At 44.9% G+C, this 25,026-nt stretch overlaps 1 protein-coding gene across 2 annotated transcripts in view; it reads right to left on the bottom strand.

Annotated features, from left to right (window-relative positions):
- deptor (DEP domain containing MTOR-interacting protein) overlaps window positions 1-25,026 on the bottom strand; it is a 122,848-nt gene that overhangs the window by 19,753 nt on the left and 78,069 nt on the right. For both annotated transcript variants that reach the window (XM_072283583.1, XM_072238481.1), the window contains exons 5-7: window positions 24,464-24,642; window positions 22,606-22,788; window positions 1,697-1,834 (exon numbers count right to left, since the gene is read on the bottom strand). In XM_072283583.1, coding sequence (XP_072139684.1) covers window positions 1,697-1,834; window positions 22,606-22,788; window positions 24,464-24,642 — 500 coding nt within the window. The remainder of the gene's footprint in view (window positions 1-1,696; window positions 1,835-22,605; window positions 22,789-24,463; window positions 24,643-25,026) is intronic.

Raw genomic sequence — 25,026 nt, 5'->3', positions numbered from 1 at the left:
ACCGATCTCCATGCATAATACAAACCATTTACAACCACCCTTTGCTTTGCGTGGGCAGGCCAATTCTGTTGTTACATCCTCAAAAACTTTAATCAGGCTTGTAAGGCACAACCTGCCCTTGACAAAGATGTGCCGACTATGACTAATCATATAATGTCTCTCCAAATGCTCATAAGTCCTGCCTCTCAGGATCGTCTCCAAAAACTTGCCCACTACTGAAGTCAGACTCACTGGTCTATAATTTCCTGGGTTATCCCTGCTCCCTTTCTTGAACAAGGGAACAAATTTGCAACCCTCCGATCCTCCAGTACTTCTTCCATCTCTATTGATGATGCAAAGCTCATCGCCAGAGGCTCAGCAATCTCCTCCCTCACTTCCCACAGTAGCCTGGGGTATATCTCGTCTGGTCTCAGTGACTTATCTAACTTAATGTTTTTCAAAAGCTCCAGTACATCCTCTTTCTTCATGTCTATATGCTCAAGCTTTTCAGTCGGCTGTTAGTCATCCCCACAATTGCCAAGGTACTTTTCCCTGGTGAATACACTTCATAAAAACAGTTAATCATTCTCACAGTGCTCTTGTGGAAGTCTGCTATGTGAAAATTAAGGGTTGTGCATTCCATAATTCAATAGCGGCTATACTTTAAAGAACTTTATTAGCTGAAAAACAGTTGGGACCATCCTAACTGGACATTAAATAGCTGGGGCGGCCTGGCTTGAAGGGCTGGGAGGGCCTACCGTGAGCTGCATCGTTAAATAAATAAATAAATAACAATTGTTGGGCCTTTGTCCAAATACACAGTGAAGAATCTGTATTGATCAAACTAATTTGATTTGCCTATGATACAGCTATTGTTGGCAGAGTTTCAGATGGTGAAGATCTGGAGTGAGACAGACTAGCTGGTCGAGTGGTGTTGCTACAACTTTGCACTCAGCGTAAGACCATGGAACTGATTGTGGACCTCAGGAAGGGGAAGTCGAGGGAAGACACACCAGTCCTCATTGAGGGATCAGCAGTGGAAAGGGTGAACAGTTTCAAGTTCCTGTGTGCCAGCATCTCTGAGGATCTACCCAGGCCCAGCGTATTGATGAAATTACAAAGAAGGCATGACGGTAATTATACTTCATTAGAAGTTTGATGAGATCCGGTACGTCATCAGAGACTCCAGCAACTTTGTACAGATGTACAGCAGACAGCACGCTGCCTGGTGTGGGGAGGCCAGTGCGCAGGATCAGAAAAGGCTGTAGAGGGTTGTGAACTCAGCCAGCTCCCGATCATGGTCCTGTGTCCCCACCGAGGACAGACATATCTGATAGGTGACGCCTCAAGATTCATCATTGAGAACACTCACCGTCTAGGACATGCCATCTTCTCATCACTACAATCAGGGAGGTACAGGAGCCCAAAGACACGCAGTCAATGTTTTAGGAACAGCTTCTTCCCCCCTGTTATCAGATTTCTGAATGGACAATGAACCCATGAATACCACTTCACTACTTTGCCCTCTCTTTGCACTATGGCTTATTATAACTTACAGTAAATTTATTCCTTCCACTGTACTGCTGCTGCACAACAACAAATTTCACAACATATGTCAGTGACACATGTAAACCCCAGTCAGATGATTCTTTCCTTTATTCCAGTTTGCAGCGTTGTGAGGAGTCTGAGAAGATGGCACGAAGATCTGCCGCCTTACCTGACTTTGGATTGGAGAGGACCGGAGGGCTGTTGTTGGACGTGGGGCTACTGCTGTAGTAACCACTGCTACCCCCGCTGCTGCTCAAACTACATCGTCGGACGGCTGAGATTATCTTGATTTCCTTTGTCGGGCTCACTATACGAACAGAGCAAAAGTCAATTCAATCCCATCCCATCAGTGAGGCAATGTCAAGGTGGATGGTAAGAGTAAATTCATGCTGTAATGATTACCTTTACATGGCTAAATGGTACTGAAAAACTTCGTCACACCTTTGGAAGCTTCAATATTTAGCTTTCTTTTCGCTGTGATGCTAAACAAAATAGTAAACCAAAGGCGATTCAGTCCATCAAGTCTACCCCATTATTGCTTCATGGCTGATTTATTTTTCAGCGAAGCGGTCTCCCAGTCTGCGTCGGGTCTCGCCAATATATAAAAGGCCGCACCAGGAGCACCGGACACAGTATATCACCCCAGTCGACTCACAGGTGAAGTGTCGCCTCACCTGGAAGGAGCCCTGAATGGTGGTGAGGGAGGAAGTGTAAGGGCATGTGTAGCACTTGTTCCGCTTACACGGATAAGTGCCAGGAGGGAGATCCATGGGGAGGGATGGGGGGGGGGGGGAACGAATGGACAAGGGAGTCGTGTAGGGAGTGATCCCTGCGGAAAGCAGAAAGAGGCGGCGGAGGGAAAGACGTGCTTGGTGGTGGGATTCCGTTGAAGGTGGCGGAAATTACGGAGAATTATATGTTGGACACTGAGGCTGGTGGGGTTGTAGGTGAGGACAAGGGGAACCCTATCCCTAGTGGGGTGGCGGAAGGATGGGGTGAGAGCAGATGTGCGTGAAATGGGAGAGATGCGTTTGAGAGCAGAGTTGATGGTGGAGGAAGGGAAGCCCTTCCTTTGCGTTTTTAAATAACACACAGGGAATGCTAACTATAATCCAGGGTTTACTCATGGAGAGCAGGTTCCAACAGACCTTTTAATGCTATCAGCCATAATTCTGGCAGCCACATCATCATCATGTGCCATGTTGTATGATGGTCTTTCCATGACCATGATTGTCCTTGGCAAAGTTTTCCACAGAATTGGAAAATCTTCTGGGCAAGTGTCTTCACAAGACGGGTGACACCAGCCATTATCAATACTCTTCAGAGATTGCCTGCCTGGTGTCAGTGGTCGTATAACCAGGACCTGTGATATGCACCGGCTGCTCATACGACCATCCACCACCTGCTCCCAAGGCCCCATATGACCCTGATGGGGGGGCGGGGGGGAAGCGGGGTGCTAAGCAGGTGCTACACTTCGCCCAAGGGTGAGCTGCAGGCTAGCAGAGGAAAGGGACACCTTCCACCTCCTTTGGTAGAGATGTATCTCTACTCTGCCCCTTTATCATAGCCCTTCTAAAAATCCATGGTGTTAGCATCTACAGCATTACCCTTCAGTACAGTAAAATCCAAGAGCAAAAAAAAAGGTTAATCATACTAAATTTGCCTTTGGTAAATGAAGTCAATGTTCTGGAAAATTCTGAAGTGTGCCCTCTCCACAGATACTGCCCGACCTGCTGTGTACCTAAAGCGTTTATTTCAGGACTTCCGTATCTGTGGGTTCTTCCTTTGCAATGGTTTGAACAAGGGCTGTTTGTTGGCTGGTAACACAAATGCCACATTTCACTGTAGGCTTTGATGTAGAAGAGACAAATACATCCGAATCTGAACTGGAACCTGGTCACACCGTTAATTTATGCACAGGCAGGTTTTTCACTTGCTCCCTTTCAGTTTTCATACCGTCTGGCTGGTGGGGCAGGGGGAAGTTTGAGATAAAGAATATATTCACGATCATTACTTAATATTTCTCCTCAACAGCATCACACTCGTTCAGACAACTTTCTCTGGCCTAGTCTCACAGACCTGCACCCCGACCATACCCCTCCCATCCATGTACCCATCCAAACTTTGCTTAAACGTTGAAATCAATCCTGCATCCACCACTTCTGTTGACAGCTCATTCCACACTCTCACCACCCTCAAGTAAAGAAGTCTCCCCCCCCCCCCCGCCTCAGCACTCTTAACCCATGACCCCTAGCTCTGGTCTCACCCAAGCTCAGTGGAAAATGCCTACTTGCATTTAGCCTGTCTGTACTCTTCATCCGCACTCCCACTCCCATCAGGGGGAAGGCAACATGCCTTCCACGCTAGGAACGCGAGACACAAAAACTCAAAAGCAGTTACTTTCCCCAAGCAGTAAGGCTGATCAACAACTACACACATTAACCCACCCACCACTACCTTATCTGTTGGCAGCATTAAAAAAACACAATAAGCATAAAGTACTCATTAATAAAATGGTGAAGGTTGTATGGAAGAGCAGCAGCTGCCCATGCAGCAAGTCTCCCCTCTCCACACCACCGATGTCAGAGTCACCTCATGTGGCAACACTTCTGTACACATAATTAGTCTATGAATAAAAGCTAATCTTATATATTTATATTTATTGTAATTTTTATTAATGTATACTTTATGCTTATTGTGTTTCTTTAATGCTGCCAACAGATCCAGAGTAGCAATCATTTCATTCTCCTTTCCACTTGTGTGCTGAAGAATGACAATACACTATCTTGAATCTTGGTTTTGAATTCACAACTATTACCACATATTTAGTGTCAGGGAAACCACAGATGTTTCACTGCAGAGCTCTGTTCAGTTAGCATTGTAATGACAACACAGGCATGGAATTTCCAGAAGGACATGCTACCGGCTGGGTAAACAGAGGGTTCCCATATGCTTGTGCTACACATTCTCGAGGCAAAATGCTGTCAAATGTATGTCTGCAAGAATAAAGGCTGTTCAGCTCTATAAACTGCAATTGAGAAAACTATTTTTACATGTTTTAAAGTAAACATGAAAACCTGTTCATTTTGGAATAGAATATTAGAACACTACAGCTGGTACAGACCCTTAGTCTTGATCCTAAGATCAATCTAGCCCAGAGGTTCCAGATTTTTTTATCCAAGGACTCCTGCCATTAACCAGACCCCTGCCCTGATCTAACTCTTCCCTCTGACATAGCCCCCCCATTTTTCTATCATCCATGTGCCTATCTAAACGTGTCTTAAAAGCCCCTAATGTATCTGCCTCGACCACCACGCTGGCAGAACATTCCAGTACACTCACTACTGAGTAAAAAGCCTACCTCTGACATCCCGCCTATACTTTCCTCCAATCACCTTAAAGTTATGCTCCATCCAGTTAGCTACTTCCACTCTAGGAAAAAGTCTCTGGCTGTCCACTCAATCTATGCCTCTTATCATCTTGCACACAAAAGATCTGGACTACAGAGTGTCGTGGGAGCTGAATTCTGAAGTAAGGCAGTTTTTTAAAAAAACTTCTTCGAGTGCAAGAAGGACGAGACTGCGCAGGCGCGTGACGTCAACAGGACAGCGCGGAGAGTTTAATAAGGAGACCACCCTATACAGCGGGCAGCTGTTGGAGCGGGCAGCGGGGTGAGCGGTACCAGAGTGTAGGGCTTTGGCTTCAACGGCCTTCAGCGGTAAACGGGAAGAGGCAAGAGCGAAGCGCCAACTCTTTTTTTCTCCCCCCCCCCCACCCCTTTCACAAATCGGCCCCGACAGACAGGAACAGCAGGGCTCTCAAAGCTAATGGTTTAAAAAGTTCGTCTGTTTGGCAAGGTAAGTGGGTGAGTAGACTTATTTTTCCTGTTTCATTCCTCTAGAATTAGGTAGCATGCCTGCAGGGTTAGTGCTTTGTTCAGGGTGTCAGATGTGGGAATCCTGGGAGACCTCCAGCCTCCCTGATGGCCACATCTGCGCCAGGTGCACCGAGATGCAGCTCCTCAGAGACTGTGTTAGGGATCTGGAGCTGCAGCTTGATGACCTACTGCTTATCAGGGAAAGTGAAGAGGTGATAGACAGGAGCTACAGGGAAGTAGTCATCCCTAGGCTACAGGGGTCAGAAAACTGGGTGACTGTCAAGAAGGGGACGGGAAATGCCCGGATAGTGGAGAGCACACCTGTGGCTGTCCCCTTCAGGAACAAATATCTTGTCCTGGATGCTGTTGAGGGGGATGACCTGACAGGGGACACCTATGGTGACCGGGTCTCTGGCACTGAGCCTGGCTCTGTTGTGCATGAAGGAAGGAGGGAGAAGAGTAATGCGGTAGTCATAGGGGATTCCATAGCCAGGGGAACAGACAGGAGATTCTGTAAGCCTGATAGAGATACCTGCATGGTGTGTTGCCTCCCAGGTGCCAGGGTACGGAATGTCTCGGATCGGGTCCTGAATATTCGAAAGGGGGGGGGTGAGCAGCCAGTTGCCTTGGTACATGTTGGTACCAATGACATAGATAGGACAAAGGAGGAGGTCCTGAAGAGAGATTTCTGGGAGTTAGGAAGGAAGCTGAGAAGCAGGACCTTCAGGGTAGTAATCTCAGGATTGCTACCTGTGCCACGTGCTAGTGAGGGCAAGAATAGTAGGATCAGGCAGATGAATGCGTGGCTGAGAGACTGGTGCAGGGGGCAGGGCTTCAGATTCTTGGATAATTGGGATCTCTTCTGGGGGAAGTATGACCTGTTCAAAAAGGACAGGTTACACCCGAACCCGAAGGGGACCAATATCCTGGCGGGAAAGTTTAATAGAGCTGTTAGGGAGGGTTTAAACTAATTTGCAGGGGGATGGGAACCGGAATGACAGAGCAGAGGAAGGGGAAAACAGAAATAAATCTAAGATAGTGAGCAGTAAAGATGTCAGGAAAGACAGGCAGGTGATGGGGCAAATTTGTAGCCATTGGGATGAGTTGCAGTGCAATAAAGTTGCAGTGAAATCAAAGTGAAATGTACCAAGTACCAGTCTTAAAAGTGTTATACTTCAATGCACGCAGCATAAGGAATAAGGTGGATGATCTTGTTGTACAGCTACAGATTGGCAGGTATGATATTGTGGCCATCACTGAGACGTGGCTAAAGGATGCACGTCTCTGGGAGCTGAACGTCCAAGGATACACAGTGTATCGAAAGAATAGGAAGGTAGGCAGAGGAGGAGGTGTGGCTTTATTGGTAAGAAATGATATTAAATCATTAGAAAGAGGTGATATAAGATCGGAAGGTACAGAATCTTTATAGGTTGAGCTAGGAAATCACAGGGGTAAAAGGATCCTGATGGCAGTTATTTATAGGCCTCCAAACAGCTGCAGGGATGTGGACTACAAATTACAACTGGAAATAGAAAAGGAAACTAAGAAGGTCATTAAGAGGGAAAAGATTAACTATGAAAGGAAGCTAGCAAATAATATCAAAGAGGATACTAAAAGCTTTTTCAAGTATATAAGGAGTAAAAGACAGGTGAGAGTAGATATAGGACCGATAGCAAATGATGCTGGAGAAATTGTAATGGGAGATAAGGAGATGGCAGTGGAACTGAACGAGTATTTTCCATCAGTCTTCACTGAGGAAGACATCAGCAGTATACCGGACACTCAAGGGTGGCAGGGAAGAGAAGTGAGCGCAGTCACAATTACGACAGAGGAAGTACTCAGGAAGCTGAATAGTCTAAAGGTAGATAAATCTCCCGGACCAGATGGACCAAATGCACCCTCGTGTTCTGAAGGAAGTAGCTGTGGAAATTGCCGAGGCATTAGCGATGATCTTTCAAAAGTCGATAGATTCTGGCATGGTTCCGGAGGACTGGAAGATTGCAAGTGTCACTCCGCTATTTAAGAAGGGGGCAAGGAAGCAAAAAGGAAATTATAGACCTGTTAGCTTGACATCGGTGGTTGGGAAGTTGTTGGAATCGATTGTCAAGGATGAGGTTACAGAGTACCTGGAGGCATGTGACAAGATAGGCAGAACTCAGCATGGATTCCTTAAAGGAAAATCCTGCCTGACAAACCTATTACAATTTTTTGAGGAAATTACCAGTAGGCTAGACAAGGGAGATGCAGTGGATGTTGTATATTTGGGTTTTCAGAAGGCCTTTGACAAGGTGCCACACATGAGGCTACTTAACAAGAGCCCATGGAATTATGGGAAAGTTACATACGTGGATTGAGCGTTGGCTGATTGGCAGGAAACAGAGAGTGGGAATAAAGGGATCCTATTCTGGTTGGCTGCCGGTTACCAGTGATGTTCCACAGGGGTCCGTGTTGGGGCCGCTTCTTTTTACATTGTACATCAACGATTTGGATTATGGAATAGATGGCTTTGTGGCTAAGTTTGCTGACGATACGAAGATAGGTGGAGGGGCCAGTAGTGCTGAGGAAATGGAGAGTCTGCAGAGAGACTTGGATAGATTGGAAGAATGGTCAAAGAAGTGACAAATGAAATACAATGATGGAAAGAGTATGGTTATGCACTTTGGCAGAAGAAATAAATGGGCAGACTATTATTTAAATGGGGAAAGAATTCAAAGTTCTGAGATGCAATGGGACTTGGGAGTCCTCGTACAGGATAACCTTAAGGTTAACCTCCAGGTTGAGTCGGTGGTGAAGAAGGCGAATGCAATGTTGGCATTCATTTCTAGAGGAATAGAGTATAGGAGCAGGGATGTGATGTTGAGGCTCTATAAGGCGCTGGTGAGACCTCACTTGGAGTACCGTGGGCAGTTTTGGTCTTCTTATTTAAGAAAGGATGTGTGTGACACGTTGGAGAGGGTACAGAGAAGATTCACTAGAATGATTCCGGGAATGAGAGGGTTAACATATGAGGAACGTTTGTCCACTCTTGGACTGTATTCCTTGGAGTTTAGAAGAATGAGGGGAGACCTCATAGAAACATTTCGAATGTTGAAAGGCATGGACAGAGTGGATGTGGCAAAGTTGTTTCCCACGATGGGGGAGTCTAGTACAAGAGGACATGACTTAAGGATTGAAGGGCGCCCATTCAGAACAGAAATGCAAAGAAATTTTTTTAGTCAGAGGTTGGTGAATCTATGGAATTTGTTGCCACAGGCAGCAGTGGAGGCCAAGTCATTGGGTGTATTTAAGGCAGAGATTGATAGGTATCTGAGTAGCCAGGGCATCAAAGGTTATGGTGAGAAGGCGGGGGAGTGGGACTAAATGGGAGAATGGATCAGCTTATGATAAAATGGCGGAGCAGACTCGATGGGCTGGATGGCCCACTTCTGCTCCTTTGTCTTATGGTCTTAAAATACAATGCAATCAAAAGAAAAATCCAACTTTAGTAATAAAACTCCATTACTCTGTGGTTAAGAAGGCATACTGTGCATTGTCCTTCATCAACCGTGGGATTGAGTTTAGGAGCGAAGAGGTAATGTTGCAGCTATATTGGACCGTGGTCAAACCCCACTTGGTGTACTATGCTAAGTTCTGGTTGCCTCACTACGGGAAGGATGTGGAAACCATAGAAAGGGTGCAGAGGAGATTTACAAGGATGTTGCCTGGATTGGGGAGCATGCCTGATGAGAATAGGTTAAGTGAACTCGGCCTTTTCTCCTTGGAGCGACGGAGGATGAGAGGTACCTGATAGAGGTGTATAAGATGATGAGAGGCATCGATCATGTCCCCTAGCAACGTCCTCTTGGATTCCATGCTTCCTTATTTTTTCGATAAGCCTGGCACGGGGTACCTTATCAAATGCCTTGCTGAAATCCATATACACTACATCTGCTGCTCTACCTTCATCAACATGTTTAGTCACATCCACAGAAAATTCAATCAGGCTCATAAGGCACGACCTGCCTTTGACAAAGCCATGCTGACTATTCCAAATCATATTATGCTTCTCCAAATGTTCATAGATCCTGCCTCTCAGGATCTTCTCCATCAGCTTACCAACCACTGAAGTAAGACTCACTGGCCTATAATTTCCTGGGCTATCCCTACTCCCTTTCTTGAATAAGGGAACAACATCTGCAACCTTCCAATCTCCCGGAACCTCTCCCAACCTCATTAATGATGCAAAGATCATTGCCAGAGGCTTAGCAATCTCCTTCCTCACTATCCACAGTAGCCTGGGGTACACCCAGTCCGGTACTGGTGACTTATCCAACTTGATGCCTTCCAAAACTCCAGCACATCCTCTACCTTAATATCTACATGCTCAAGCTTTTCAGTCTGCTGCAAGTCATCACCACAATCACCAAGATCCTTTTCTGTAGTGAATACTGAAGTAAAGTATTCATTAAGTACCTCAAGAGACTTTTTCCAGGGCTGAAGTGGCTAACACGAGACGGCACAGTTTTAAGGTGCTTCAAAGTAGGTTCAGAGGAGATGTCAGCAGTGACTTTTTTTACGCAGAAAGTGGCGAGTGCGAGGAATGGGCTGCCGGCGACGGCGGAGGAGGCAGATAGGGTCTTTTAAGAGACTCCTGGAGCTGAGAAAAACAGAGGGCTATGGGTAACCCTAGGTAATTTCTAAAGTAAGTACATGTTCGGCACAGCATTGTGGGCCGAAAGGCCTGTACTGTGCTGTAGGTTTTCTATGTTCTACCAGCGCTGAAATTTAAGTACTGAAAAAGATATGCTTAAGATCAGGGTCTCCCAACCTTTTTTATGTCATGGACTCCTACTATTAACCAAGGGGTCCATGCACTCAAGGCTGGGAACTCCTGATTTAGAGGTACAGCACAGAATACTAATGTTTTAGACCAGGGGCTCCCAACGTTTTTACACCATAGACCCCTACCACTGACCGAGGGGTCCATGGACCCCAGGTTGGGAACCCCTGCCTCAGATACAAACGTTCAGTCCCTGCTGCTCTCTACATTGAATTAGAATCAGTCTAATTTTCAGAAGACCATTCCTACTTTTAATCCTGCTTGACAGGAAGAAACCAGCTGCTACATTTTCAGTCGAGCTAACAAAGCATCGTTTTATCACTGAGAGAAGTCCTGCCAGATGCTGCATTGACAGATCAACCCTTCAACCACAGATACAGCAACACATCTCAGAACTAGAACAAAACTTAAAGCAGAAGTGTATAAACTTAAAGGAAAATGAAGAGTGAGAGTTTGGGGGCTCAGTGGCCAAGTATATTGGAGACTGAGGCTGACAGAATTTTAGAGCTTTAGGAAAATCAAGGAATAGGGTGCTTGCAGAAGGATGGCAGTGAGATAAAAGATTAGCCACAAACACAAGGGATTCTGCAGATGCTGGAAATGCAGAACAACACACAAAATGTTGGAGGAACTCAGCAGGTCAGGCAGATTCCATGGAGAGGAATAAACAGTTGCGCTCTCAATATTGGTAAGACCCGAAGTAGGCTTTTCAAGTCAAGTCAAGTTTACTGTCATTTAACTACATACATGTATATAACCATATAATGTATATAGAAATGAGATGTTTCTTCAAACCAGGGATAAAGCACAGAAGAGGTACACATAATACACAGTATCTTATGAAGTTAAGGATAGTAGTTGTAGAATACACCTTCTGGTGTCACTAAAATCTACAGATGAATCACACATAAATAACAAATTAAATTGCATTAATGTTAAATACTGTAAGGTACAGAACAGATTAACTAGTGACATTTCAAATACAATGCGGCCGGGAGTTCAGAAACCTAATAGCCAGGCAGAAGAAACTGCTTCTCATCCTGACCGTTCTTACTTTTATGCATCGTAGTCTCCTGCCTGATGGTAAAAAGTCAAAGAGGATGCTGGATGGATGGGTGGGATCTTTAATAAGGGCCCTGTCTACGTAGCACGCCTGATAAATGTTCCCGATGGATGGTAGGGAGACCCCTATGATCCTCTCAGCTGTTCTCACAGTCCTCTGTAGGGACTTCTGGTCCGATGCTCCCAGACCAGATGGAGATGCAACTTGTCAGGATGCTCTCAATGGTGCTCCTGTAAAACACAGTTCTGATGGGAGAGGAGAGCCTTGCTTGGGAAAGGAGGTCCTTTAACATCTGCCGGACGATGCTGAGGATGTTCTACGAGTCTGTGGTGGCCAGTGCGATCATGTTTGCTGTTGTGTGCTGGGGCAGCAGGCTGAGGGTAGCAGACACCAAAAGAATCAACAAACTCATTCGTAAGGCCAGTGATGTTGTGGGGACGGAACTGGACTCTCTGACGGTGATGTCTGAAAAGAGGATACTGTCCAAGTTGTGTGCCATCTTGGACAATGTCTCCCATCCACTACATAAGGTACTGGTTGGGCACAGGAGTACATTCAGCCAGAAACTCATTCCACCGAGATGCAGCACAGAGCGTCATAGGAAGTCATTCCTGCCTGTGGCCATCAAACTTTATAACTCCTCCCTTGGAGGGTCAGACACCCTGAGCCAATAGGCTGGTCCTGGACTTAATTCCTGGCGTAATTTACATGTTACTATTTAACTATTTATGGTTTTATTACTATGTATTATTTATGGTGCAACTGTAACAAAAACCAATTTCCCCCGGGATCAATAAAGTATGACTATGACTATTGTCTCAATCTTCTTAGGAAGTGGAGGTGCTTCTGTGTCTTCTTGTTCAGGGAGGTGATATTATGGGACCAGGTGAAGTCATCTGTGATGTAAACTCCCAGAATCCTGGTACACCTACCTCTCTCTACAGAGGAGCCATGTATTTGTAGAGGGGGATGGTTCATCTGCACCTTCCTGAAGTCCACAATGATTTCCTTTGCTTCTCCACGTTCAGGCTTAGGTTGTTCTTCTCACAACTATCCACCAGCTGCTCCACTTCCTCTCTATACTCCATCTCGTCACCGTCCTTGATAAGACCAACCACTGTTGTGTCATCCACAAACTCGATGACAGAGTTTGAGCTGGATCCTGCGACAGTCATGCATCAGCAGTGTGAATAATTGCGGGCTGAGCACACAGCCTTGGGGAGTGCCAGTGCTCAGCGTAATGGGACGAGAAACATTGCTGCCCACACGGACTGAATGTGGCCTCACTGTTAAGAAGTCCAGTATCCAATTACAGAGGGAGGCGTTCAGACCCAGTGAGGACAGTTTCCCCACCAGTTTCTGAGGTATGATGGTGTTGAACGGCGAACTGAAGTCTATAAACAGCGGTTTGGCATATTAGACCCCATTTTCCGGGTGGGACAGGACAGAGTGGAAGGCAAAGAATATTGCATCGTCAGTGGATCAATTTGAGCAATGAATGATCTGGAAAGGGTCCAGTGTAGTCAGGAGAAAGGTTTTAATGTGCTCCATGACTAGCCGTTCAAAGCCTTTCATAATTGTTAATATAAATGGCACCGGACGATAGTCATTTGGGCAGGTTACTATCACCTTTGCATACATCATATCCCAGAAACTGGTGGGGAAACTGTCCTCGCTGGGTCTGAACACCTCCCTCTACAATCGGATACTTCTTAACAGTGAGGCCACATTCAGTCCGTGTGGGCAGCAATGTTTCTCATCCCATTACGCTGAGCACTGGCACTCCCCAAGGCTGTGTGCTCAGCCCGCAATTATTCACACTGCTGATGCATGACTGTCGCAGGATCCAGCTCAAACTCTGTCATCGAGTTTGTGGATGACACAACAGTGGTTGGTCTTATCAAGGACGGTGACGAGATGGAGTATAGAGAGGAAGTGGAGCGGCTGGTGGATAGTTGTGAGAAGAACAACACAGGCCTGAATGCGGAGAAGACAAATGACATCATTGTGGACTTCAGGAAGGTGCAGATGAACCATCCCTCTACAAATACATGGCTCCTCCGTAGAGAGAGGTAGGTGTACCAGGATCCTGGGAGTTTACATCACAGATGACCTCACCTGGTCCCTTAATATCACCTCCCGGAACAAGAAGGCACAGAAGCGCCTCCATTTCTTAAGAAGATTAAGGCAAGCAAGGCTCCCCTCCCCCATCTTAAATGCGTTTTACAAGAGCACCATTGAGAGCATCCTGACAAGTTGCATCTCCATCTGGTATGGGAGCAAGTGAGCATTGGGGTGATATCAGGTGTCACGTGTAAGAACATGATTGGACAGAGTCGGGAGCATGCGCAGAAATGGCAGGATGATCTAGAAACTGCCTGTTAAAGACGTGCTTGCTGTTTGCTGTTGCAGATAAACGTTCTAGTTTTAATTCCAGAACATGGTTTGTTCTTAGTAACCCACGGTACATGTAAAGAACACAACATGGTGTCGGAAGTCGGTCTGGAAGAATAATTTGTTTCACAAACACGGGAAAAGCGAAGATAATCGAAAAAAAACAGCACAAATGTTTTCGTTGTTTGCTAACAGCTTTAAAAATGGAAGTTTTGCAACCCCCATCAACGCTTCAACTGACTGGAAACATAGCTGAAATCTGGAAAAGAGTCTTAGTCCTGGAGAGTGATACAGAGTCAGAATACAGTGGACAGAGGCCAGACTTGCCGGAACAGTACAATATGGATCTGAAGCGAAAGAGTGACAAAAATCAGGATCCAATTGAAGAAGTGAAAGCACAAGTGAAGGAACTGAGAAGTTTTATTGAAATGATGAAGTCTCAGCATAAAAAAGAGATTACACAGTTAATGAATGAATTGTGATTTCTTCGCAAAGACCTTAAGAAAGAGCCAACTTCAGAGTTTTAGTTAACTGATGCAGACCAGACAAAACAAGGAAATAACAACCAAACACAAGAACTGTGTGAACCACTTAGGATGTCTCCTCGTGTTCGTAAACCCCCAGAGAGACTGATAGAGACATGTTAAATTATGCATGTTTGTGTAATGTTCCTAATTGTTTTTCATTTTAAGGAAAGGAAGATGTGGTGATTATCACCTGTCACGTGTAAGAATGTGATTGGACAGAGTCAGGAGCATGCTCAGAAATGACAGAATGATCCAGAAACTGTATGTTAAAGACATGCTTGCTGTTTGTTGTTGTAAGTAAATGTTCTAGTTTTAATTCTTCCAGGATATGGTTTGTTCTTAGTAACCCACGGTACGTGTAAAGAACACAACAAGCATTGGAGCAGAAGTCGCTACAAAGGACTGTGAGGACAGCCGAGAGGATCATGTGGGTCTCCCTTCCATCCATCAGGGAAATTTATCAGGAGCACTGCATACGCAGGACCCTGAGTATTATCAAGGATCCCACCCATCCATCCAGCATCTCTTTGACTTTTTACCATCAGGCAGGAGACCATGATGCATAGAAGCTAGAACGGTCAGGGTGAGAAACGGTTTCTTCCCCCAGACCATTAGGCTTCTGAATTCTCTGCCTCATTGTATTCAAAGTGTCACTGGTTAATCTGTTCCATACCTTACAATATTTAATATTAATGCACTTTGGTATGTTATTTGTGTGTGATTCATCTGTAGATTTTTCCTTACCTTTGTAAGTTATCGAGTGCGATGTGAATTATGTGTACCACTGTGCTTTAGTCCCTGGTTCGGAGAAATGTTGTCTCGTTTCCATATGCATTATATGGTTAGATACATGTATATAGTTAAATGACAATAAATGACTTGACTTGACTACATGTGAAACAGGCAGGATTTCCCTCCAGCATGTTGTGTGTTACTTAGGATTTCCTTCTAGTCCTAAACTGCCCAACTACAGGAAGCATTGAAGTTCAGAGATGATTGGTAATTTATTGGCAATTTGGTGTATTACTGTCACTTCTCAGTACTGAAATTCATGTTATTTATTTTGAATTCGGAGCAAGAAAGCTGCGAGTGGAACGGCTCAGGGTTTCCGGAGCGAAGGCATTTTACTACTCGGGGTAAAAGAGAGGCAAGACTGAGCAGGCGCGTGATGTCAGACAGTAGAGCAGCAAAAGTTTAAAAAGAAGACCGCCATATCCAGCGGGCAGCGTAGTGAGGGTAGCAGAGTGATAGGGCTTTGGCTCAACAGGCTCAGGCGGTAACGAGGCGAGGTAGGTTTACCTGTGTTAATTACAGAAAGGAAGCAGTATGTGTGTGAGGCCGGTGTTCTGTGCTCAGTGTCAGATGTGGGAGGTCCTGGAGTCTCCCACCCTCCCGGAGGGCCATAACTGCACCCGGTGTGTCAAGCTGCAGCTCCTAAAGGACCACATTAGGAAACTGGAGATGCAGCTCGATGACCTTCGTATGGTCAGGGAGAGCAAGGAGGTGATAGAAAGGAGTTATAGTCAGGAGGTCACACCGGGGCCACGGGAGGCACACAAGTGGGTCACAGTCAGGAGAGGGAAGGGGAAGAGTCAGGTACTAGAGAGTACCCCTATGGCTGTCCCCCTGAACAATAAGTATTCCTGTTTGAGTACTCTTGGCGGGGGGGGGGGGAAGACAGCCTACCCTGGGGGAAGCAACAGTGGCTGTGTCTCTGTGGCTCAGAAAGGTAGGGAAAGGAAGAGGATGGCAGCAGTGATAGGGGACTCTATAGTTAGGGGTTCAAACAGGCGATTCTATGGACACAGGAAAGAAACTCAGATGGTAGTTTGCCTCCCAGGTGCCAGGGTTCGGGATGTTTCAGATCGCGTCCAAAATATCCTGCAGTGGGAAGGATAACAGCCAGAGGTTGTGATACATATTGGTACCAATGACATAAGTAAGAAAAGGAAAGAGGTCCTGAAAACAGACTACAGTGAGTTAGGAAGGAAGTTGAGAAGCAGGACCACAAAGGTAGTAATCTCGGGATTACTGCTTGTCATGTGACAGTGAGTATAGGAATAAAATGAGGTGGAGGATAAATGCGTGACTGAAGAATTGGAGCAGGGGGCAGGGATTCAGATTTCTGGATCATTGAGACCTCTTTTGGGGCAGGTGTGACCTGTACAAAAAGGATGGGTTGCACTTGAATCCAGGGGGAGGCGGGAGGAGAAGATGGCAGCGTGACGCAGCATGCGCAGCTCTCCGGTGAAATGATATCGTATCTGTTAAATAGGGGCCATGGACAATTCTGATTTGATGGAGACAGATGTGAAAGCACAGAGGAACATCTGGAGAAATTTCTGAAATGCCGGTTAGCTGCCGCTGCTACTGTGCGATCGAGAATCTTCCGGAGGGAAAGCCCCAAAATCCCCGGCTTTGCCTGCTGCTGGCAACCGAGGCTGAGGTCGAAGCGTTTGGATAGAGATGGTGCTCGGTACCCGGTGTCGGAGGGCTGAACAGAGCTCGAAGTTTTCGGACGATTCAGAGTCGGACTGTGGTCGGGTATGGCAGAGAGAGTTTTCTTCCTTCTCCCGTCTGCGTGAGATGTGGGACATTCGGACTTTGAACTTTTTTTTACTGTGCCCTGGCCCGTTCTTCATCAAGTTATGGTATTGTTGCACTGTTGTAACTATATGTTATAAAATTATGTGGTTTTTGTCAGTTTTTCAGTCTTGGTCTGTCCTGTGTTTCTGTGATATCACACCGGAGGAATATTGTATCATTTCTTAATGCATGCATTACTAAATGACAATAAAAGAGGACTGTGTGTCCTCATAATTTAATCTAATCTAATCATAATCTAATCCTGGCAGGGAGGTTTGCTAAGGCTACTGGGGAGAGTTTAAACTAGAATTATTGGGGGGGGGGGTGGGAACCGGACTGTAGAGACTGGGGAAGAGGCAGTTGGCTCACAAATAGAGAAAGCTGAGAGATAGTGCGAGAGGGAGGATAGGCAGGTGATAGAGAAGGGACAAGCTCAGAGCGACGGTTTGAGATGCGTCTATTTTAACGCAAGGAGTATTGTGAACAAAGCAGATGAGCTTAGAGCGTGGATCAGTACTTGGAGCAGTGATGTGGTGGTCATTACAAAGACTTGGATGGCTCAGGGACAGGAAAGATTACTTCAAGTGTCGGGTTTTAGATGTTTCAGAAAGGACAGGGAAGGAGGCAAAAGAGGTGGAGGCATGGCACTGTTGATCAGAGATAGTGTCACGGCTTCAGAAAAGGTGGACGCCATGGAGGGATTGTCTATGGAGTGTCTGTGGGTGGAGGTTAGGAACAGGAAGGGGTCAATAACTTTACTGGGTGCTTTATATAGGCTGCCCAATAGTAACAGGGATATTGAGGAGCAGATAGGGAAACAGATCCTGGGAAGGTGTAATAATAACAGAGTTGTCATGATGGGAGATTTTAATTTCCCAAATATCGTGTGGCATCTCCCTACAGCAAGGGGTTTAGATGGGGTGGAGTTTGTTAGGTGTGTTCAGGAAGGTTACTTGACACAATATGTAGATAAGCCTACAAGAGGAGAGACTGTACTTGATTTGGTATTGGGAAATGAACCTAGTCAGGTGTCAGATCTCTCAGTGGGAGAGCATTTTGGAGATAGTGATCATAATTCTATCTCCTTTACAATAGCATCAGAGAGAGAGAGGAACAGACATGTTAGAAAAGTGTTTAATTGGAGCAAGGTGAACTATGAGGCAGTCAGGCAGGAAATTGAAAGCTTAAATTGGGAACAGGTGTCCTCAGGGAAAAGTACGAAAGAAATGTGTCAAATGTTCAAGGGATATTTGTGTGGAGTTCTGCATAGGTATGTTCCAATGAGACAGGGAAGTTATGGTAGGGTACACGAACCGTGGTGTACAAAGGCTGTTATAAATCTCGTCAAGAAGAAAAGAAAAGCTTACAAAAGGTTCAGAGAGCTAGGTAATGTTAGAGATCTAGATTATAAGGTTAACAGAAAGAAGCTTAAAAAGGAAATCAGGAGAGCCAGAAGGGACCATGAGAAGGCCTTGGTGGGCAGGATTAAAAAAAACCCCAAGGCATTCTACGTGAAGAGCAAGAGGGTAAGACGTAAAAGAATAGGACCTATCAAGTGTGACAGTGGGAAAGTATGTATGGAACCAGAGGAAACAGCAGAGGTACTTAATGAATACTTCACTTCAGTATTCACTATGGAAAAGGATCTTGGTGATTGTAGTGATGACTTGCAGCAGTCTGAAAAGCTTCAGCATGTAGACGTTAAGAAAGAGGATTTGCTGGCTTTTGGAAAGCATCAAGTTAGATAAGTCACCAGGACTGGATGAGATGTACCCCAGGCTACTGTGGGAGGTGAGGGAGGAGACTGCTGAGCCTCTGGCAATGATCTTTGAATCATCAATGGGGACAAGAGAGGTTCCGGAGGATTGGAGGGTTGGAGGGTTGCAGATGTTGTTCCTTTATTCAAGAAAGGGAGTATAGATAGCCCAGGAAATTATAGACCAGTGAGTCTTACTTCAGAGGTTGGTAAGTTGATAGAGGAGATCCTGAGAGGCAGGATTTATGAACATTTGAAGATATATAATATGATTAGGAATAGTCAGCATGGCTTTGTCAAGGGCAGGTCATGCCTTACGAGCCTGAATTTTTTGAGGATGTGATAAAACACTTTGATGTAGGAAGAACAGTAGATGTAGTGTATATGGATTTCAGCAAGGCATTTGATAAGGTAACCCATGCAAAGCTTATTGAGAAAGTAAGGAGGCATGGGATCCCAGGAGACATTGCTTTGTGGATCCAGAACTGGCTTGCCCACAGAAGACAATGAGTGGTTGTAGACAGGTCATATTCTGTATGGAGGTTGGTGACCAGTGGTGTGCCTCAGGGATCTGTCTGGGACCCTTACTCTTTGTGATTTTCATAATAGAAAGAAAACCATAGAAACTATAGAAAAACTACAGAACAGAAAGAGGCCTTTTGGCCCTTCTTGGCTGTGCCGAACCATTTTCTGCCTAGTCCCACTGACCTGCACACAGACCATATCCCTCCATACACCTCCCATCCATGTATCTGTCCAATTTATTCTTAAATGTTAAAAAAGAACCCCCATTTACCACCTCGTCTGGCAGCTCATTCCATACTCCCACCACTCTCTGTGTGAAGAAGCCCCCACTAATCTTCCCTTTAGACATTTCCCCCCTCACCCTTAACCCATGTCCTCTGGATTTTTTCTCCCCTTGCCTCAGTGGAAAAAGCCTGCTTGCATTCACTCTATCTATACCCATCATAATTTTATATACCTCTATCAAATCTCCCCTCATTCTTCTACGCTCCAGGGAATAAAGTCCTAACCTATTCAACCTTTCTCTGTAACTGAGTTTCTCAAGTCCCGGCAACATCCTTGTAAACCTTCTCTGCACTCTTTCAACCTTATTTATATCCTTCCTGTAATTTGGTGACCAAAACTGAACACAATACTCCAGATTCGGCCTCACCAATGCCTTATACAACCTCATCATAACATTCTAGCTCTTATACTCAATACTTTGATTAATAAAGGCCAATGTACCAAAAGCTCTCTTTACGACCCTATCTACCTGTGACACCACTTTTAGGGAATTTTGTATCTGTATTCCCAGATCCCTCTGTTCTACTGCACTCCTCAGTGCCTTACCATTAACCCTGTATGTTCTACCTTGGTTTGTCCTTCTAATGTGCAATAGCTCACACTTATCAGTATTAAACTCCATCTGCCATTTTTCAGCCCATTTTTCCAGCTCGTCCAAGTCCCTCTGCAGGCTCTGAAAACCTTCCTCACTGTCTACTACACCTCCAATCTTGGTATCATCGGCAAATTTGCTGATCCAATTTACCACATTATCATCCAGATCATTGATATAGATGACAAATAACAATGGACCCAGCACTGATCCCTGTGGCACACCACTAGTCACAGGCCTCCACACGGAGAAGCAATTCTCTACTACCACTCTTTGGCTTCTTCCATTGAGCCAATGACTAATCCAATTTACCATCTCTTCCTGGATGAGGAAGTGGAGGGATGGGTTTGTAAGTTTGCTGATGACACAAAGTTTGGAGGTGTTATGGATAGTGTGGAGGGTTGTCAGAGGTTACAGCAGGATACTGATAGGATGCAAAACTGGGCTGAGAAGTAGCAGATGGAGTTCAACCCAGATAAGTGCGAAGTGGTTCATTTTGGTAGGTCAAATATGATGGCAGAATATAGTATTAATGGTAAGACTCTTGACAGTGTGGAGGATCAGAGGGATCTTGGTGTCTGAGTCCATAGGACGCTCAAAGCAGCTGCGTAGGTTGACTCTGTGGTTAAGAAGGCATACCGTGTATTGGCCTTCATCAATCGTGGAATTGAATTTAGGAGCCGAGAGGTAATGTTGCAACTATATAGGACCCTGGTTAGACCCCATTTGGAGTACTGTGCTCAGTTCCGGTCACCTCACTACAGGATGGATGTGGAAGCCATTGAAAGGGTGCAGAGGAGATTTACAGGGATGCTGCCTGGATTGGGGAGCATGCCTTATGAAAACAGATTGAGTGAACTCGGCATTTTCTCCTTGGGGTGACAGCGGATGAGAGGTGACCTGATAGAGGTGTATAAGATGACGAGAGGCATTGATCATGTGGATAGTCAGAGGCTTTTTCCCAGGGCTGAAATGGTTGCCACAAGAGGGCACAGGTTTAAGGTACAGAGGAGATGTCAGGGGTAAGTTTTTTACGCAGAGAGTGGTGAGTGCGTGGAATGGGCTGCCAGCAACGGTGGTGGAGGCGGATACGATAGGGTCTTTTAAGAGACTTTTGGGTAGGTACATGGAGCTTAGAAAAATAGAGGGCTATGGGTAAGCCTAGTAATTTCTAAGGTAGGGACATGTTCGACACAACTTTGTGGGCCGAAGGGCCTGCATTGTGCTGTAGGTTTTCTATGTTTTCTATGTTTCTATAAATCAGCCATGTTTGGCTCTCTAAATTTGTCAGACCACACCTGGAGTATTGTGAGCAGCTTTGGGCATCTTATCTCAGAAAGATTGTGCTGACATTGCAGAAGGTCTGGTCCAGCAGAGGTTCATAAGAATTATCCTGGGAAGGAAAGAGTTAATGTACAAGGCGCGTTTGAGGCTCTGGTCCTGTACTCAATGGCATTTAGAAGAATGGATCAGAGGGATCTTGGGACGAGGTGGTATGGATCTCATTGAAACCTATCCGAAGATTGACAAGCTTAGAAAGAGTGGATGTAGAGAGGACATTTCCTACAGTGAGGGAATACTTGAAACTGAGATGAGGAGGAATTTCTTCAGCCAGAGAATGCTGAATCTGTAGAATCCATTGCCATGGACAGCTGTGAAGGTAAATCATCGAGCATATTTAAAGTGGAGGTTGATTGGCTTTTGATTAGGAAGAGCATTAAATGCTACAGGGAGACGGCAGGAGAAAAGTGTTGAGAGGGACAATAAATCAGTCATGATGGAATGGCGGGGCAGACTCTATGAGCTGAATAGCCTAATTGTGCTCCTACGTCATTTGGTGTTGAGAGCAGTAAGAAAATAATACTCAAACTCATCAGTAGAATTTGTTTGTACAATTCAAAGATGGAATACAGAGGGAATTACTGTATAAGCAATGTTAGCTACAGAAACAAGCTTTCTGATTATAAAGCATGACAAGAGGACAAATGTTAAACCAAGCCAGGTCAGTCAAAAGAGATAAGACATCGTGAGAAATAATGTTCCCTCTATTTTTTTTTACAGTTGCATGGATCAACCATTGCTCTGAGCAGGAAATTTTTACACAGCCTGAAAGCTGCGCAGCACTTTAAACATTTTTTTTGTAATATGCGTATCAAGACGAACACAAACCACAACTCACAACACAAGTAAACGACATCAGGCAGCCAAAATAACTGACAGGCGCAATGGCAAATGTAAAATGTTTTGACTAGATGGCATCAGTGTTCAGCAAGCCTTCGGTTTATTAATCAGATATTGACTTCCATTCTGTGTCTATTGTTACAATTTGTAACAGTGTTGTAACTTGAAAATGTAAATGAAGCTCTAAAATGTTTCAAAGTAAAAGTTATGGTACAATTATTATTTAGAAAACTTATGGATTATATTCAATACATAATTATAGGGTATTACACAATTATATTAACATAGATTTCAAAATTATATTAAATTTATACAAAATAAAATCCCAGCTATGCAGCAACAAAGGCTATGTGCACGGGAGCATTTCAGTTACTGCGCGGCCATGCATCCGTGCAGCTTAGAGGAATAGTGATGAGAAACGACAGTGAACAGCATTGAAATAGACCATAAATGACAGAGCAAGTCATCCTTACCTGACAGAAAGTTGGAGTTGCTGTTGTCAGGATTCTGTTTGCGTAAGCAAAATGGGCTCTCATGGCTGTCAGGCACCAAAGGTGGGTTTTCATTCAGCAGCTCCACCAGCCGTCGCCTTCTGCGGAAGTTCATGCGGAACTGATACAAGAGGTTACCGTCCACAAAGTGATGTTTGTTGGCCACTGTGTGTGCAGTACGAGAAGAGGATCATTTGACTGGTGATACAGTTTGAACTATTTACAGAAACTGCTTGTCAAAGCAATACAACAGAAACTGAACACTGAATGGACAGCCAATCCAGAGCAAAAGGCACAGAAGCACAATCAGGAAAGACCATTCAATAGAAGTTGTTCTGGTTATTTGATTTTGACTAGATTGAACTTCATAGCTCTAGAAAATTGGTAAAATTGGACTATTCCTATAAATTGCCTACCACCTTTCTGCTATTCATTTTCCATAAATGCTGCCTGCCCTGCCGAGTTCCTCCAACGTTCTGTGTGTGTTGTTCTGGATCTCCTGCATCTGTGTGTTTAAAGATAAAGAGTCTTTGAATCTTTAAAATTGTTACTGAAGTTCTTAACAGGCTAGCAGCCATGCACAAGTGTTCTCTGGATTTTCTGCAGAAAGAGTAATGGGTGTCACATTTGCAAACAACCCACTTTCAATCAATCCCAAGTCATCCCATCTGGGCCATAAAGAACATAAATTAGGGGCAGGAATCCAGAATGTAGCTCCTCTAATTGAAGTGTGCTATGTACTCCTGACCAGATTAAACCAAAAGCTTGCTTGTAATCGCCACCTCTGAGCCCACTTACATGGAGCACGACCACAAGAAAGCAGCATCCATCATCAAGGATGTCCACCACCCAGGCCATGCTCTCTTGTCACTACTACCATCGAGCAGGAGGTACTTGGGTCCCACACCACCAATTTCAGAAACAGTCATGACCCTACAAACATCAGGCTCCTGAACCAACATGGATAACTTCACTCATCTCGACTATGAACTGATTCCACAACCTACAGACTCACTTTCAAAGACCCAACAACTCATGTTCTCAGTTTTATTTATTTAGTTTTTAGTTGCACAGTTCATCTGGTTTTGCACTTTGTCAGTCTTTGTTTTGGAATAGTTTGCTCTAAATTCTATATCCCTTCAGAACAAAAATGTGGAGGAATTTCTTTAGCCAGAGGGTGGTGAATCTATGGAATTCATTGCCACAGGTGGCTGAGGAGGCCAAGTCATTCACTATATTTAAAGTGGAGGTCAATAGGCTCTTGATTCTTGAGGGTGTCATTACTTCCCTGTGCTTGACTGCAAGAAAATGTATTTCAAGGGAGTGTGTGGTGACATGTGTTGTTAGCATTGTGAAGTCTAGGTGAAGAAACATAGGTGTGGAATTAGGCCAGTCGACCCATCGGGTCTGCCCCATCATTCCTTCATGGCTGATTCATAAGCCCCCCTCAACCCCATTCTCCTGCCTTCTCCCCGTAATCTCTGTCACCCTGACTAATCAAGAACCTATAAATCTCTGCTTTAAATATACCCAATGACTTGGCCTCCATAGCCATCTGTGGTAATAAATTACATAGATTTACCACCTCAGGCTGAAGAAATTCCTCCTCCTCACTGTTCTAAAGGGATACTTTGATAATAAATTTACTTTGACATCAACATCTAGCACAAAGGAGCTATTATAGACAAATACACAGGCAAAGGTAGGTCATAAGTTCAACAGCTGACCAGGGAGCAGAAAGCCAGCTAACATTTCAGTATTGAAAATCTAATTACAACTTCAGCAGATAAAACCACAGCACATAGCACTACAAAAGGTAAAAACATAACCAAGCTCTCACCATGTTGAATGATGGCATACTCAAGCAGTCTGCAACTGAGCTGTTCCCCTTCGCTCCTCATGGTAACCTCCCCTTCTTGTACCAGCCAGTCAATAAATTCACGTGCCACGAATGCCCGCTGGTACTTCACCCCTTCCTCCTCCCTTGTCTGCATCAGGGAGTTTTCAGTACTCAGCAACCTATCACAATAAAGATAAAAATACAACAATCAACTTAAAACAGTTTATAAAGTTTAGTTTTATTTGGCACATGTACCTCAAAGCATCATCATCATGCACCGTGTCATATACATGAGGTGATCACGGTCTTTGACCGTGATTGTCTTTGGCAAATTTTTCTGCAGAATTGGTTTGTCATTGCCTTCTGGGCGGTGTCTTTACAAGACGGGTGATCCCAGCCATTATCAATACTCTTGAGAGATTGTCTGCCTGGTGTCAGTGGTCGCATAACCAGGATTTGTGATATACACCAGCTGCTCATATAACCATCCAGCACCTGCTCCCATGGATTCACGTGACCCTGATTGGGAGGGGGTGGGATAACGCTGGAGCTACACCTGGCCC

Source organism: Mobula birostris, chromosome 1 (assembly GCF_030028105.1).
Source record: "Mobula birostris isolate sMobBir1 chromosome 1, sMobBir1.hap1, whole genome shotgun sequence".
In the NCBI taxonomy this organism is placed as follows: domain Eukaryota; kingdom Metazoa; phylum Chordata; class Chondrichthyes; order Myliobatiformes; family Myliobatidae; genus Mobula; species Mobula birostris.
The sequence above is the reverse complement of the archived record's forward strand: the minus strand, read 5'-3'. Positions and strand labels throughout refer to the sequence as shown.